At 36.5% G+C, this 14,916-nt stretch overlaps 1 protein-coding gene across 1 annotated transcript; it reads left to right on the top strand.

The window, feature by feature from the left end:
* The first annotated feature begins 6,829 nt into the window (after positions 1-6,829).
* tob1b (transducer of ERBB2, 1b) lies at positions 6,830-10,567 on the top strand. Its single transcript, XM_043230025.1, has 2 exons — positions 6,830-7,035; positions 8,415-10,567. Exon 2 carries the CDS (start codon positions 8,531-8,533, stop codon positions 9,509-9,511), a length of 981 nt encoding a protein of 326 aa, XP_043085960.1. The 5' UTR covers positions 6,830-7,035; positions 8,415-8,530; the 3' UTR covers positions 9,512-10,567.
* The last annotated feature ends 4,349 nt before the right edge of the window (positions 10,568-14,916 follow it).

The raw sequence follows: 14,916 nt of genomic DNA on the forward strand, positions 1-14,916 counted from the left end.
AAATAATCATCAAATGAGGCACTGACTTAAATATTTAAGTGCAAAGACTAAAATACTATTTTCTTGTGAATTTGGTATCGTTATTGTTAAAGTGTTGTCATTGTTATATTTTATGTTTTTAAATATGTCTGTATATTTAATTATTTTACATCGAGTTAAGATAAATAAAAATGATAAACGTTTATTATCTGGAATAAAATGTGCCGCCTTGTTATTACATTTTATCATTAACATCGGATTCATTTTTATTTTGGATATATCTTTAATTTCTTTCATTAAAAAGATTTTTTTTAAAAATCATGTAAAACTATTTTATTTGCATCTTCAAAACAATATTTAGTATATTTGAGTTTTCTATCATATTTGAAACATTTTATTTATTTTTTCTGCTTTTATGTTAATTTTAGTTTGTTTTTAGTTTGTTTATTATTATTTTATTTTACTTTATTTATTTTCAGATATGCCTGTGTTTTTATTTTATTAAACTAAATTAAAATGAGGAGCAGCGCCTTGACAGCTAGCAGAAATAATTAAAAATAATTTTTACTGTGACGACAAGCTAAATAAAAATTATAAATGTTTATTATCGGAAACAAAACACGCTGACTTGTTGTTATTTTTCATCATTAACATTGGATTTATTTTTATGGTTTTATTATTTTTTTGTTTTAGTTTAGATGAACCTTTTATTACTTTATTTATTTATAACAGCGACGGTAAATCTGACAAGAAAATGCAGTTATTAGTTTATTTAAATGGAGCTAAAATAATCGAATTCAATGAATCATTTATTTACTGGCAGTTTTAAACTGATTTTTTTCTCCACAGACTTTGTTTAAATTGTTTATGGCACAGCTCTATAACTCTTTGTGACTTTTTCGGAGGATCCAGATCCCTTTTGACCATCGGGAGAGGACTCGTCTCCGTCCTGGAGGTCTCTGTTAAGGCTCTGCTTGGCGTTTGTTAGATAAACCGGGTCATTGTTAGGCTCTTATCACTAACTAGCTCTTGGCTGGACATGATATGAGCTGTGGACTCGCCCTGAGAGACGGGTCAGACCACACTGACCACACCATCGTCCAGATATCTGTCGTGTGTGTCAACATCAGCACAGTCGCGTTATTATAACTGTATAGGGACTAATGTACGTGTAATAACGGGGCATCCCGTACTTTACTTTTCTGACCTCGCTGGAAGATGCTTGTTCTTGTTTTATGGAGAAAGTCCCCTACTTTTGATGCATTTTACTGAAAAATAAGAAAATGCAGTGTAAGAAATGGAAAATAATACAAAATGCTGAAGCGGGGAAAAAAAAGCAATGATCAGTGATTCTAGCAAATTAAACATTAGGCTAATGATGAATTTGTATTTCCCATAATTAAAAAATATATCATTAAATTATACTATAATATTAAAAATAAATAAATAATATATAAAAAAAAAAAAAAATATATATATATATATATATATATATATATATATATATATATATATATATATATATATATATATATATATATATATATTAATATTTTAGTCTTAAATCATAAATAAAAAAGAAAATGAATTAATATTAGCTACATTTTCGGTCATACTATATTTATATCATAGATATTTTCTTTTTGTTTTTATTTTTTTGGGTATTCGATTTTTTAAAGAAGTGTTAATCATTTTATTTGAGGTTTTAGTACATTCTTTTATAGTACAAGCTTTTATACTGTACATACAGTGTATATATATATATATATATTAAAAATAAATATTGAGTGGGACCAAACTTCCCCTGCAGCTGTAATATTGTCGCTCATCTTTCATAATCAAGTGTAAAGCCATTTCTGAACAGTCCTGAGAGCTGGAACAGATGTTAAATATCATAAAGTCTGTATGATTTGTACGGCGGTGTTCAGGCCTTTGGCAGGAGCCTGTGACTTCAGTAAACCTCCTCAATAAACCGAAGCACTTTCTGTTTGATGTGAACATGACTTATGAACATAATGATAGTAAAAAAAGAAGAGCTACAAAGAAGAACTGCAAAGAAGGATTCGCTTACTTATTCGGTCCTGTTTTCCTGCACATTCATTAGAGCTGCAGAATGAGATGCAAAGTCTTTTTTCCAAATTAAAAGCAAACAAAATAACATTTTTTTGCTTACGACAAGAAAAAAACACCTGCCAGTGGTAATTTTTCATGAAACACTTTTGCTCCTTTGTCTTAATTTAAGAATGTTTACATGCATATGTTTGTTTGTTTATTTATTTGCATGTATGAATAAATAAATATACAAATAACTAAGTGCCAAAATTAAAAGTTAGGGTCAGCAATTGCTCAAATAAATGCTTTTTAAAAATTATAATGTTATAATAAATGTTTTTTTTCCTATTCATCAAAGAATCCGGAAAAAAGAATCTAAAATATTGAGCAGTTTTCAACATTAATAATAATCAGAAATGTGTCTCGAGCAGCATATTAGAAAGAATTCTGAAGGATCATATGACACTGAAGACTGGAGAAATTATGCTAAATATAACGTCTTCGATCACAGTAATAAATTACATTTTAACACATATTCACATAAAAACAGCTATTTCAAATTGTAATAATATTTAATATTTTTCTTACAGTACTTTTGATCCAATAAATGCATCCTCGGTCAATTGTAATAATATTTAATATTTTTTACAGTACTTTTGATCCAATAAATGCATCCTTGGTCAATTGTAATAATATTTAATCTTTTTTTACAGTACTTTTGATCCAATAAATGCATCCTTGGTCAATTGTAATAATATTTAATATTTTTTACAGTACTTTTGATCCAATAAATGCATCCTTGGTCAATTGTAATAATATTTCCTATTTTTTTTACAGTACTTTTGATCCAATAAATGCATCCTTGGTCAATTGTAATAATATTTCCTATTTTTTTTTACAGTACTTTTGATCCAATAAATGCATCCTAGGTCAATTGTAATCATATTAATTTTTTTTTTACAGTACTTTTGATCCAATAAATGCATCCTTGGTCAATTGTAATAATATTTAATATTTTTTACAGTACTTTTGATCCAATAAATGCATCCTTGGTCAATTGTAATAATATTTAATATTTTTTTACAGTACTTTTGATCCAATAAACGCATCCTTGGTCAATTGTAATAATATTTAATATTTTTTACAGTACTTTTGATCCAATAAACGCATCCTTGGTCAATTGTGATAATATTTAATATTTTTTTACAGTACTTTTGATCCAATAAATGCATCCTTGGTCAATTGTGATAATATTTAATATTTTTTTACAGTACTTTTGATCCAATAAATGCATCCTCGGTCAATTGTAATAATATTTAATATTTTTTACAGTACTTTTGATCCAATAAATGCATCCTAGGTCAATTGTAATAATATTTAATATTTTTTACAGTACTTTTGATCCAATAAATGCATCCTCTGTCAATTGTAATAATATTTAATATTTTTTTTACAGTACTTTTGATCCAATAAATGCATCCTCGGTCAATTGTAATAATATTTAATATTTTTTACAGTACTTTTGATCCAATAAATGCATCCTTGGTCAATTGTAATAATATTTAATCTTTTTTTACAGTACTTTTGATCCAATAAATGCATCCTTGGTCAATTGTGATAATATTTAATATTTTTTTACAGTACTTTTGATCCAATAAATGCATCCTAGGTCAATTGTAATAATATTTAATATTTTTTACAGTACTTTCGATCCAATAAATGCATCCTTGGTCAACAGAAGAGACTTACAATCACCTTAGCAGTGAGTGTATAGAGAGATTAAACCGAAAGCACGTGTGCATTGTGTCTGCTTGGGTACGGTTGATCAGTGTTGTGTTGTGGACGCTCTCTGGCCTGTTCCACCTCCGCTGGCAGAGCTCCAGAGAGTGAGTCAGTTCATTCACACCCCTGCAGAGGAGCAATCTGGGATCTCGTACCCTCTTCAGTCGTCTCACAGCATCTCAAACTCACCAGAACAACGAGGCCTTCCTCACATCTCACCGTATCGGCCACAGAGGAATGCAGAGAGGCCGCTCTTTCTTTAGACCCACGAGTTCCTGAAATAACGTTGAGAAAGGGCAGGGCGCGATCCGTGTTGACTTCATGTGTGTGTCACGCGCGGGGAGGAGCCTTCCTTTTATCTGACAATATTTGTTGTTGCTATGCTACGGTTTCAACGTCGTAGGAAATGTTTCACTTGCAATGAAAAAGTATGACATAAAAGTGTAGGTCGTGTTTGGGGGAAATGATTGAAATCTGAATTGATCATTTATTCAATCTCATGTTGTTAAAAGCTTTGTTTTGTGCTCTGTAAAATATATTTGGTAAGCAAGCGGTTTCAGTGCTCATTGAACAGAAACATTTCTCAAAATACCTCCTTTTGTGATTCACAGAACAAAGAAAGTCATAGTAAAATAAATAAATAAATAAATAAATAAAATATATATATATATACCAGCATCAATTCATATCAATCAATAAAATCTTAAATAAATCTTGAGATGTTTGCTAACAAATGAATTTAAACTAGGGTAAGTTTTGTTTAAAAAGAAAAATATTTTAATAAATATTAATTAACTTTTAGCTACATTTTATTTTCATTTATATTTCCCTGTTAGATGACAGCGTTTCCTATTTTTAGCAAAACCTGAAGAATTAATTGTAACACTTTTAATAAACCTGTCAATAAAACAATAAATATTTTGTGTCATCTTGCGTGTTCATTTAATACTGAAAAATGTTATTTAAGCGTAAAAAGAAACGTACTTTCAGTTACATTATTATTTATATATTTTATTTATATTTTTATTTGTATTTCTATTTATATATCCCTGTCAGATGACAGTGTTTCCTATTTTACCAAAAAATAAAACAATTATTGTAATACTTTTAATAAATCTGTCAATAAAACTATTAATATTTTGCTTGTTCATTTAATCAGCATAAACACTTAAGAGTGTTTGAAAATTATTATTTTTAAAAATCCAGATTTTATGTTTTTATATATATGAAAAAAAAAAAAAAAAAAAAATATATATATATATATATATATATATATATATATATATATATATTTTTTTTTTTTTTTTTTTTTTTTTTTTTCATTTATTATTATTATTTTTTTGTTCATTGCATAACAAGGCTAAAATGCTAATTAATATAATTTTCAGAATGAGCAAACGATGATAGAATTTTAATGTTGGGGTGAACTATCACTTTAAGTGTCCGGCTAATTGCTTTATATAACATTCAGCTTCTAACGAGCACTAACACACAGATTTAGCATTATGATATTGGATAATGGAAAGCTGATTTGAATTACGAAACCAGGTTTTACAGCCTCGCACTGAGCTGCATGACAGTGTTCGGCTTCCCGGGCGACGTAAAGCCACTGAGTGTTTTTAATTCCACGACAACCCCAGAGAAAGGCCGTCGGGCCACATTTCACTAACCACCTTATCAGCAGTCACTAAAACCAAAAAAGGTTGTAATAAGCAGGCGGTGGATTGGCCGCGCCGCTCCTCCCTCCTCCTGCTCCGGCTTTCTCTGAACTTTGAACGCTCACAATATCCCTGCTAAGCAAATTAGCTTATCCTGACCGCCGAGTTTAGATTTCTGCAGTCATTAGCATGTTCCCCTCGCACGGCGTAATTAGGCCAGTAAGAAAATGTTGCTTAAGTAGGAGAACGGATGCTAAAATACACATCTCGGGATTGCTCGAGCACTCGCTTATAAAACAGAATCGTCTCATCGGGACTACAGAATTAATTTTAGTGTTGTTTTGTGAGCCTGGAGCCGTTTCCCGAATGTAGACAGAACTGGAGTGTATGATATTCCTCCGCAATCCTCACCCATATGGTACAAAGCTTATTGTGTACACAGGGCCTATATTTGGAGGGTCTTATAACAATTCGTGACGCCAAAAACCTTAAACCTCTTGCATACGGGAGCTTGGTTTACCCGGGCGAATGAAATCTGAGACTCGTAAGGCGTCAACATACTGATACTATAGAAAAAGCAACACAACACGGCTGTATCGTGTTACTATATATGTAGCACAGATGTATAATCGGGTTTTGATTTACGCTCTACGCTTTAATACAGGACTTGTTTTTACAAGGCATTTTGCATGCATTATATACATTGTGTTTATTGCATAACTTGAAAAGTCACTAGTGAAGAAATTAGTGTAGGCCCTACTAGTGTATTTGCATAGAATGTTGTGACGAAAGCACGACCAGCCAATAGCGTGGCACTATTTTGGCAGATCACACCTCAGTGGACGAATGACCATAGTCACTCCGCTCTGTCCTTGCGCTTAACTCGTTTATTTGTTTGCACTTTTTTATCTCCTTAACGCGTCTGAAATGAATGCAGAATGATTCTTTATTCAGACGCTTTTGATATTAGGTCGTATTATAAGCTAGGGCGCTAGAATCAGATTTGGCGATCAGCATGTAGACATCGCGAGGTGTCTCGATAAATCAAATACACAAAGGAGCCAGTACATTATTGTTGTTATTATTTTAAGATCGCCTACGTGTGGGAGGAAGACACTTAATACATAACTAGAAACGTCAGCCGTAAATGTACTAAACGCTTATTGGTCGAGGGGCGGGTGTTGTGGGTATCGACGTAGCTCTCAGCCAATCAGCACGGAGAGTTTGGAGGCAAATATGTGACGAAAGCGCGTTCGGCCAATCGCATGCGCCGCTCGGGTTTTGACCTCTGAAAACCGCATCACCGCCCCTTCATGTCCGTGGCGGAGGAGCACTATAAAGGAGATCCAGTCAGGAGTTTAAAGGGCAGAGTTGTAAAAACTCCCAGGCAGTGGGGAGTCGGATTGCCTGACGATAGACTCCAAAAAACAAACAAAAAAATACCACAATCCCCCGAAGAAAAACAGCTGATATCGATGCAACCTAACTGGAATAATCTTTTCGATAACTGTTAGCTAGGAACCGAAGCGGAAGCCACCAGGATAGAAAGAAACGGTCGTTTAATGTAAGTATCTGGCGTTGAACCGTCGCGATGTGTCACACTGAGGCGTTTGCCGTGGGTTAAACAAACGTTTATACACCGTTGCGTCTCAATGGCGTTGCGTCAAAACGCTTGTTTACTCCGAAAATATGTTGCACAGGCTGTTAAACCTCGGTGGAGCGCGAAAAGAGGCGTCAGGCGGAATGACAGCCCGGTCACCGTTCGCTTTAAACAAAACGCGTTGGGAGTCAATGGTGACAGTGGCTGTCAGTAGCCTAAAATGTCCCTTTTGTGCTCCACGAAGGCAGGCGAAGCGCGCTGTCGCTTTAAGAAACGGGCTAATTCCGATTCTGTCCGCCTGCTTGAACGGAGACCTGGCCGTTCTTGATAAATGATCGTTTTTCTCATTAATTCGTTTTATCCGGGCTCTCTAAAAACCGTGCAGTCATGTGAGAGCGCTCTCTCTCTCTTTCTCGCTCTCTCTCTCTCTCTCGTTAAAACCCTACAACATTCAACGTTACAGCGTCAAAGTTCACTTATGTGAAACCCGTCGTTTATTTCTCTGGAGGCCGTGTGCGAGGCTCGTCTGTTTACAGAAAGCGTCCAGAAGGTTCCCAATCGATATTCATAATAACAATGGCCGTGTCTCAATACACCTAGCGTTACGTTCGACGCTCGCTAGGCGCAGCCGCCGTCCACACGGCCACGCTACTTCACGTCTGTCGCTCGCTCTGCGCGACCGAACGTCGAAACGCGATCGTGTTTTTTTGGGCTTTATATTTGGAGTAGGGTTATATTTGGCGTGCCTTTGGTCGAGGCTACACGCCCCGAGCGGAGCGTCACGCTATTGGTCGCTGTCCTCGGGAAATCCGATCGCCGATCTGTTGCGCAATTTGTGTCGCATTGTGTTCGCATGCCCCATATACACATAAAGGCGTTTTTACGCAACAGTTGACGGAATAAAGCAGGGAAGAGAATCCGTGTTATGTAATCTCCCTCGGATCCTGTGGACGCACGGTGCATTTAAACGGGCTTGAGCACGCATTCAGGCCTTTTATTGAGCACTGTTTGTTTACATGTGTGACCCTGGACTACAAAAGCAGTTATAAGGGTTCGTTTTTGAGATTTATACATCTGCTTTGCTTTCTATCGACGCATGGTTTGTTGAGCTGTAACAATATTTGGCCGAGAAATGACTATTTTTAAAATCTGAGGGTGCAGAAATGATCCAAATGAAGCTCTTGGCCATGCATACTACTCCTCCGAAATGAAGTTGATGTAATTATGGTTAAAAATGATATTTGGCTACTACTAGAAATGCACTTACAACGTGGTCAAGGGTCACACATCTAGGCTGATTGGTGGCGTTCATCTCAACACCTTGCCTCTCTTTCCCCTTCAAGGAGCACGAGAAGATTTTCCTTTGGAGCAACAAGCGTTTCTCGTCCACCAGCACTTCTGAGTCCCCACTGATCACTACTGCCTTGGAGGTTTTTTGCAGCACTCAACGAAAGCAGCTATGCAGCTTGAAATCCAAGTAGCGCTGAACTTCATCATTTCGTACCTGTACAACAAGCTCCCGCGGCGGCGAGTCAACATCTTCGGCGAGGAGCTGGAGAGGCAGCTGAAGAAGAAATACGAAGGACACTGGTACCCCGACAAGCCATACAAAGGATCCGGGTTCAGGTGCATCCACGTGGGAGAGAAGGTGGATCCGGTCGTGGAGGAAGCAGCCAAAGAAAGCGGGCTGGACATCGAGGACGTCCGCAATAATTTGCCTCAGGACCTCAGCGTTTGGATCGACCCTTTCGAAGTGTCCTATCAGATCGGGGAGAAGGGAGCGGTTAAGGTGCTATACGTGGACGACAGCGGCGAGAACGGCTCCGAGCTGGACAAGGAGATCAGGAACAGTTTTAACCCGGAGGCTCAGGTCTTCATGCCAATCAGCGACCCGGTGGGCGTCTCGTCCGAGTCCAGCTCGCCGTCTCCGCCGCCGTTCGGCCAGTCGGCGGCCGTCAGCCCGTCCTTCATGCCCCGCTCCGCCCAGCCTTTAACCTTCACCACCGCCTCGTTCGCCGCGACCAAGTTCGGCTCCACCAAGATGAAGAACAGCGGCCGAAACGGCAGCAAAGTCGCCCGCAGCTCTCCCACCAACCTGGGTCTGAATGTCAACAGCCTCCTCAAGCAGAAAGCCATCTCCAGCTCGGTGCATTCGCTCTACGGTTTCGGCCTGGGAGCGTCGCCTCCGCAGCAGAAGGCGTCCGCGCTCTCGCCCAACGCCAAGGAGTTCGTGTTCCCCAACCTGCAAGGCCAGGGAAGCTCCGGAGCGTTCCCGGGCGAGAACCCGCTCAGCCTCAGTCCTCTGCAGTACGGCAATGCCTTCGACGTGTTCGCGGCCTACGGGAGCATCAACGACAAGTCGCTCATGGATGGCTTAAACTTCAGTCTCGGCAACATGCAGTATTCAAACCAGCAATTCCAGCCGGTCATGGCTAACTAACGATTGTTGGCATAAAGGAAAACGAAAGGCGAAGACGCACAACTGTGGATGTGGAAACCAAGATCCCTATTAGTCACTGATAAGCGCATGTGCCCAAGGGTGTTTGATTTTTGTTTTATTTTTATTTTTTCCCTTCGATCTCTTGCTCTCTGCCCCCTTGAGTTTGTACTAAAGCTTGTTACACACACACACACACACACACACACACACGTCCGAGCTCGGTCAACACGCGTCTGTTTTCTTTTCCTACTTTGCCAATAAAGCAAAAAATGATTTTTTTACTACCTTTTTGGAAGAAAACTACTCTAAAACATTGGGGGAAAAAAAGAAACGCGGAAGCTTCAAGTTCTGGCCTCTTACAGTATTTTAAAGTTGGTAAGACTTGGCTGATTTTTAAGAAATTGGCACTAATGCATATATATATATCTGGGGTTACGTGGTCTTTTTTCTAATTGTATAATTTAATTGAGTACAGAGTTTGTAAAATATCAGAGTATATATATATTGTTTCTACAACATGGTATTGCATTTATATCTTTTTACTACTCCAGTGATCTGTGATGGCTGCAGAAGCTTTATGTTATAATATATTTTGTTTTTTTTTTCTTTCTTTCTTTTTTTTTTTTGTTTTTTTTTTTTTTTAAATTGTTAAAGAAATTCATCTTAAAAAAAAACCAAAAAAAAAATAGATCAAAAATTCTAAAGATTGTGTACAGAATATTCCTTAGTGTTGGAATTTCAGTGTAGGAATATTTGCTTTTTTGAAACAAAAAGAGTTGTATTTTCTGTTAAGAGTTCAACAGATTTTTGCTATATTATGGACAATGTAATCGTATATATTAATTTTGTACCTACATTGTGCAATACTTGATAAAAAAATATGGTATAACAAAGTATTTTGAGTCAGTGTCTTACATGTCAAGAGGGACTGAAATAGTTTATATTAAGTTTGTATTAAAATGCTTGAAATATATGCTTGTCTTTTATTTTTGTTTTCTTTTTTTATTTGACATTTGCACCCTGGCCTTTTTCAATAAAAGAAAATTTAGGCAAGAATAAACCTCTGGCGTTGCTTTTTCTTCCGTATCGTGAAATAAGCGTTGCTCGTAAAAAAAATGTAATGGTTTTATTCAGTTTTGGAGGATCTAGCCTCGCTCTCTCGACGTGCCTAAATAAAGTTTTTCGTATTCGATTTAAAATGATTGCCAAATCTAAAACACAAAATGGCTTCTAATGTGGACGGACGCTTAAGTGGCTCCAAAGTTGTGACGTTCTTCCTCTTTCTTGAACGTTTTCGGTAGATGAATGTGGACCGGAGGGAACGATGAGCCGTGGCAGAATCTTGTTGGACCTGCTGGTAGATAAAGGCGTGCGTTAAGAATTAAACCGAACTCGATTCCCGCCTGAAAGCTGCTGAACGAAGTCTGTGTGCTTTAGGTGACCTTTTAAAAGACTAATAAGAGCTTGCGTCTCGTACAGTCAGAACTGTAACTAATGATCGGGTGACATTTCCTCACGGCTTTCAGGCGATAGACTCGTCAAGGTGGGGAGCGCAAACCGTTTCGGAGCGCGTTGGTCTCGAACGCGGTGGAGGCCCGAAAACAAATGGTGTTTGCTCTCGTTGCGTTGCAGTTCGGCCCCCGCCGTGAGAGGATTATTATTGCTATAGCGCAGAGCAACAATTAAGCTTCAAATGGCCACTTTGTTTTCTCAGCTGAAGTGCAAAGCCTCCGTGAGAGCGAGCGTTTCGAGATTACTCTGGTCGTGGCGTTCACAATGTGCTCTTGTTTATTTTTAATACTGCCGTTCGAGACTTCGCCCGATGCCAGCGCGGACACAGATAGAGCACCATCTGCTTATCTCGAGTACGTTTTGGCAGCGGGAATTATTTTGGTAGCAACTTAAGCGCATGGCGTGAGAAAAACCCGGGTCGTTCGCTTTCGGTAATGGGGTTTGGTTGTGCAGTCCTGGACGAACTCCGACTCCGGACATGATTGCTGCTGTCTGGAGGGACTCCAACCTTCGAAGAAAATACATGATGCGTTTTAAAAATGGAAAGTCAGCGTGATTTGTAATAGCAATGTGGCAAAAAATATGCGTTCGGAAATGTATTTTAAATTGCAGACGCGCAAAATTAGTTGCTGAAACGTGATTGCAAAATATATTTGCGTTAAAAATGATGCATTTGTTTTAAAAAATACATTTCAAAAACGTTTAAAAAAGCATTTAAAAGTGTATTTATATTCCAAAAATCGTAAAATTTCTATTACAGTTTTTACCATAAATATATATATATACCATATATATATACCATATATAAATATATATATATACCATATATATATATATATATGGGGAACTTACCGTTAACCATTTAACAGTATTTTACTGTAGCATTTTTTACTGTTAAAATCACGCTTGTTTTTTTGCAGTACTTTTTTCTAAAATACTAATTTAAAAAATGTATTTTATTGAGCTTAACTGCTTATATTTAGCACAGATTGAAAATATAATTTTGACCAGGAAATGTCGTACGAGGCACCCTGCAGGTGATACTGAAACCATTTCCCGAGCATCAGGGTTTATTTCAGGTAGAATCTTGTGAGCATGAACCTATATGTAATATTACACGAAATGCTTTATATTGAGATCCCAGCTCGTTCTGATCCATCGCCACGTGTCCTTAAAAGGAAAATATACTATAGTAAAGAGCAAGCATTCTAGTGTGTTTTGGAAAAATGCTTTTTGGCACTCGGACAAACCTTGGTCAGAATCATTTTGAAGGCAGTGCCAAGTCACTTTACCACAACAGGATCTTTCCCAGCATGCTGTAGATCGTTCGGAGACGCACCGTACCCTCTGAAAGCGCTCCGTCGAGGTCAGTAACAGGTCAGGAACTGAACACAGTCAGATCATAATACCTGGAGAATCAGCAGCATCGCATTCAGACGGGTCGAGCTGCATCTGAACTACATCGGCATGCTAAGTATTACTCTCAGGCAGAGGTGCGCTGTCTGTAGTTCTTAGGTGGAGCTTTGCTCTTACGTGTGCGCGAAGTTCAACACCCTCAAGAAAAATGCCTGGCATCTGTATGAAGAAGAGCTTGAAAGTCAGGAACATCTGGTGAATAATAGTGACTTTTTTTGTGTCACTTGTAAAAAAAAAAGTAAGGAGTTTCGGAATGTTTCTCAAGTCTCAAGTTTATTTAAATTAAATTAACATTTCATTAATTTACAATTTATTATTCATAAATCTAATTAAAATGTATTTTTATTTTAAGAATTCCTTGCGATCGTTGCTTGTATGTAAATAATTCAAAAAAATAAATATATAAATTAATAAATAAAAAATGGATTGATTCCCCATATGCTCATTTCAGGTAATAATATATATATATATATATATATATATATATATATATATATATATATATATATATATATATATATATATATGTTAATTGTATTGAATAATTTATTCTAAATGTATTCAAGTAAATATTGTTGCTATAAATTCAAAACTTTATTTATTTTTTTGTTTTCTGAAATTGTTTTAGTTCATATTAAATGACAAATAATGTATGGCTGGACTTGATTGTATCCATTAGGAACTAATTGGCTTGTAACATGCCAGTGTCTGGAGAAATTATGATAAAAGGACTTTTTTTTTTTATCACTTTTCCCCATTTAATGAATAACACACTCAATTTAAAAAAATGTATTACTACAGATTACATTATTGCATGATGATACAAAGTCAGATATATAAGAACATCGAGCTTAGACGTAACGCACTCAAGTGAAGCGATGGAATGATCTCAAACTCTAATTATATTAGGCCTATCACTCAGCTCTAATCTGAAAAAATGCAACTACCGCATTAAGATATTAAACGTTCACGTCATTATTTTCTGCAAATATAATGTGAAAAGCACTAGGCCACTACTTCGCCTAAACAGGGCGAATTTTAACTTAATGTCGACTTGATCGCCACCAAGGTCTCGTGGGAGCTTTAACCGCTTCGTCTAGAAGCAGTACGCACGTAAACAAACGTGTATCTGAGTTTATGGCGGTTCCTACGGATGGCTTATAGCTCAGCTGGTAACGGGCCGCAATAGCAGCGCTTAAGAGCTCAAAGGGCTCGGTGATATCGCGGTTAGGACAGACCCTCTTACACAACCAATGACAAGCTGACGGATTCGTCCCGGAGCTGTTTGTGTAATTTCATCTGGACGCCTCCCTAAACACCTGCGCTAAGTGGAAGCTGCAACACAACTCCCCGTGTAACCTAGCTCAGGAGAGACGCTTTGAGAAGTGTCTGTAAACCAGGTCTGACGTCCTAGACTTCTAGGGCCCTGCGTAAAGCGCGTACCGCGCGTTTAGGGAGGAGCGACACTGACCCACGTCTACGAGAGTTCACCTTCGCCGGCTGGGAATTAACCAGTGCGCATTTTTAAACCCTATTCATTCTCGTGAACCGGTATTCTCTTCAACTTAAAAATGAAAAAAATGCGCAAAAAATATACGTAAAAATTTTTTTTTTAAGGCATCCCTGGGTGTCAAGACTCGTATGTCATAATGCAAAAGCATTATAAATAAATAACTGTATAGTAAATAAATGTGTGTATAGTCCAAAATATGTATAAAATGCTTTTTTAATACTTCGATGAGATACATAATTATGTATTATTATGACATACGAGTCTTGATACCCTGGGATGCCTTAAAAAAAACTAAACATGCACAAAGACTTATTTTTTCAATAATAAATGTATTATTAGTATTGATTTAGTATAGATTTTATTTAAATATTTTATTGTATTTAGTATACAATTTACCTCTTTTTGAAATTTAGTGATTTATTATAGCAAAACTATTGTCCATATTCAAATTCCTGTGCTGTTTACGTTTTTGCATTTAAATATTTATATTATCATTAGTTTTCATTCTAATTATTCACATATAATTATGCACGAATGTTATTAATACTGTGTTAAAAATTGTAACGCTGTGTTAAAAATGTTTATAGGGTAATCAGCAATACATTTTAATATTTTTTTATTTTATTTTTAAAGTAGCTATATATTTTTAAAACGCTGCACAACGTACTGTACTTTTTTCAACTATTCTTTTCATGTTTATTTATTTGTTTAATATTTATCGTAAATAATTATTTAACTACAAGTCCATTTACAACATTTTATGTGAAGTCTGACTGTGTCACCTTTAATTCAATTTGATATTTTATATATGCATATATATTATTTTAGTGGTTTCGGTACTTTACAGTATACCTATACGTTTTTTAATGCCGTATTTTGATTGCAGCTAGTTTAACTATTTCAAATCCCGATTTCCTTGTAGTTTGGCAGTTGACGCATTTAAAGCAGCTTCCCGACTCGAAGC

This window comes from Puntigrus tetrazona, unplaced genomic scaffold (assembly GCF_018831695.1).
Source record: "Puntigrus tetrazona isolate hp1 unplaced genomic scaffold, ASM1883169v1 S000000130, whole genome shotgun sequence".
NCBI lineage: Eukaryota > Metazoa > Chordata > Actinopteri > Cypriniformes > Cyprinidae > Puntigrus > Puntigrus tetrazona.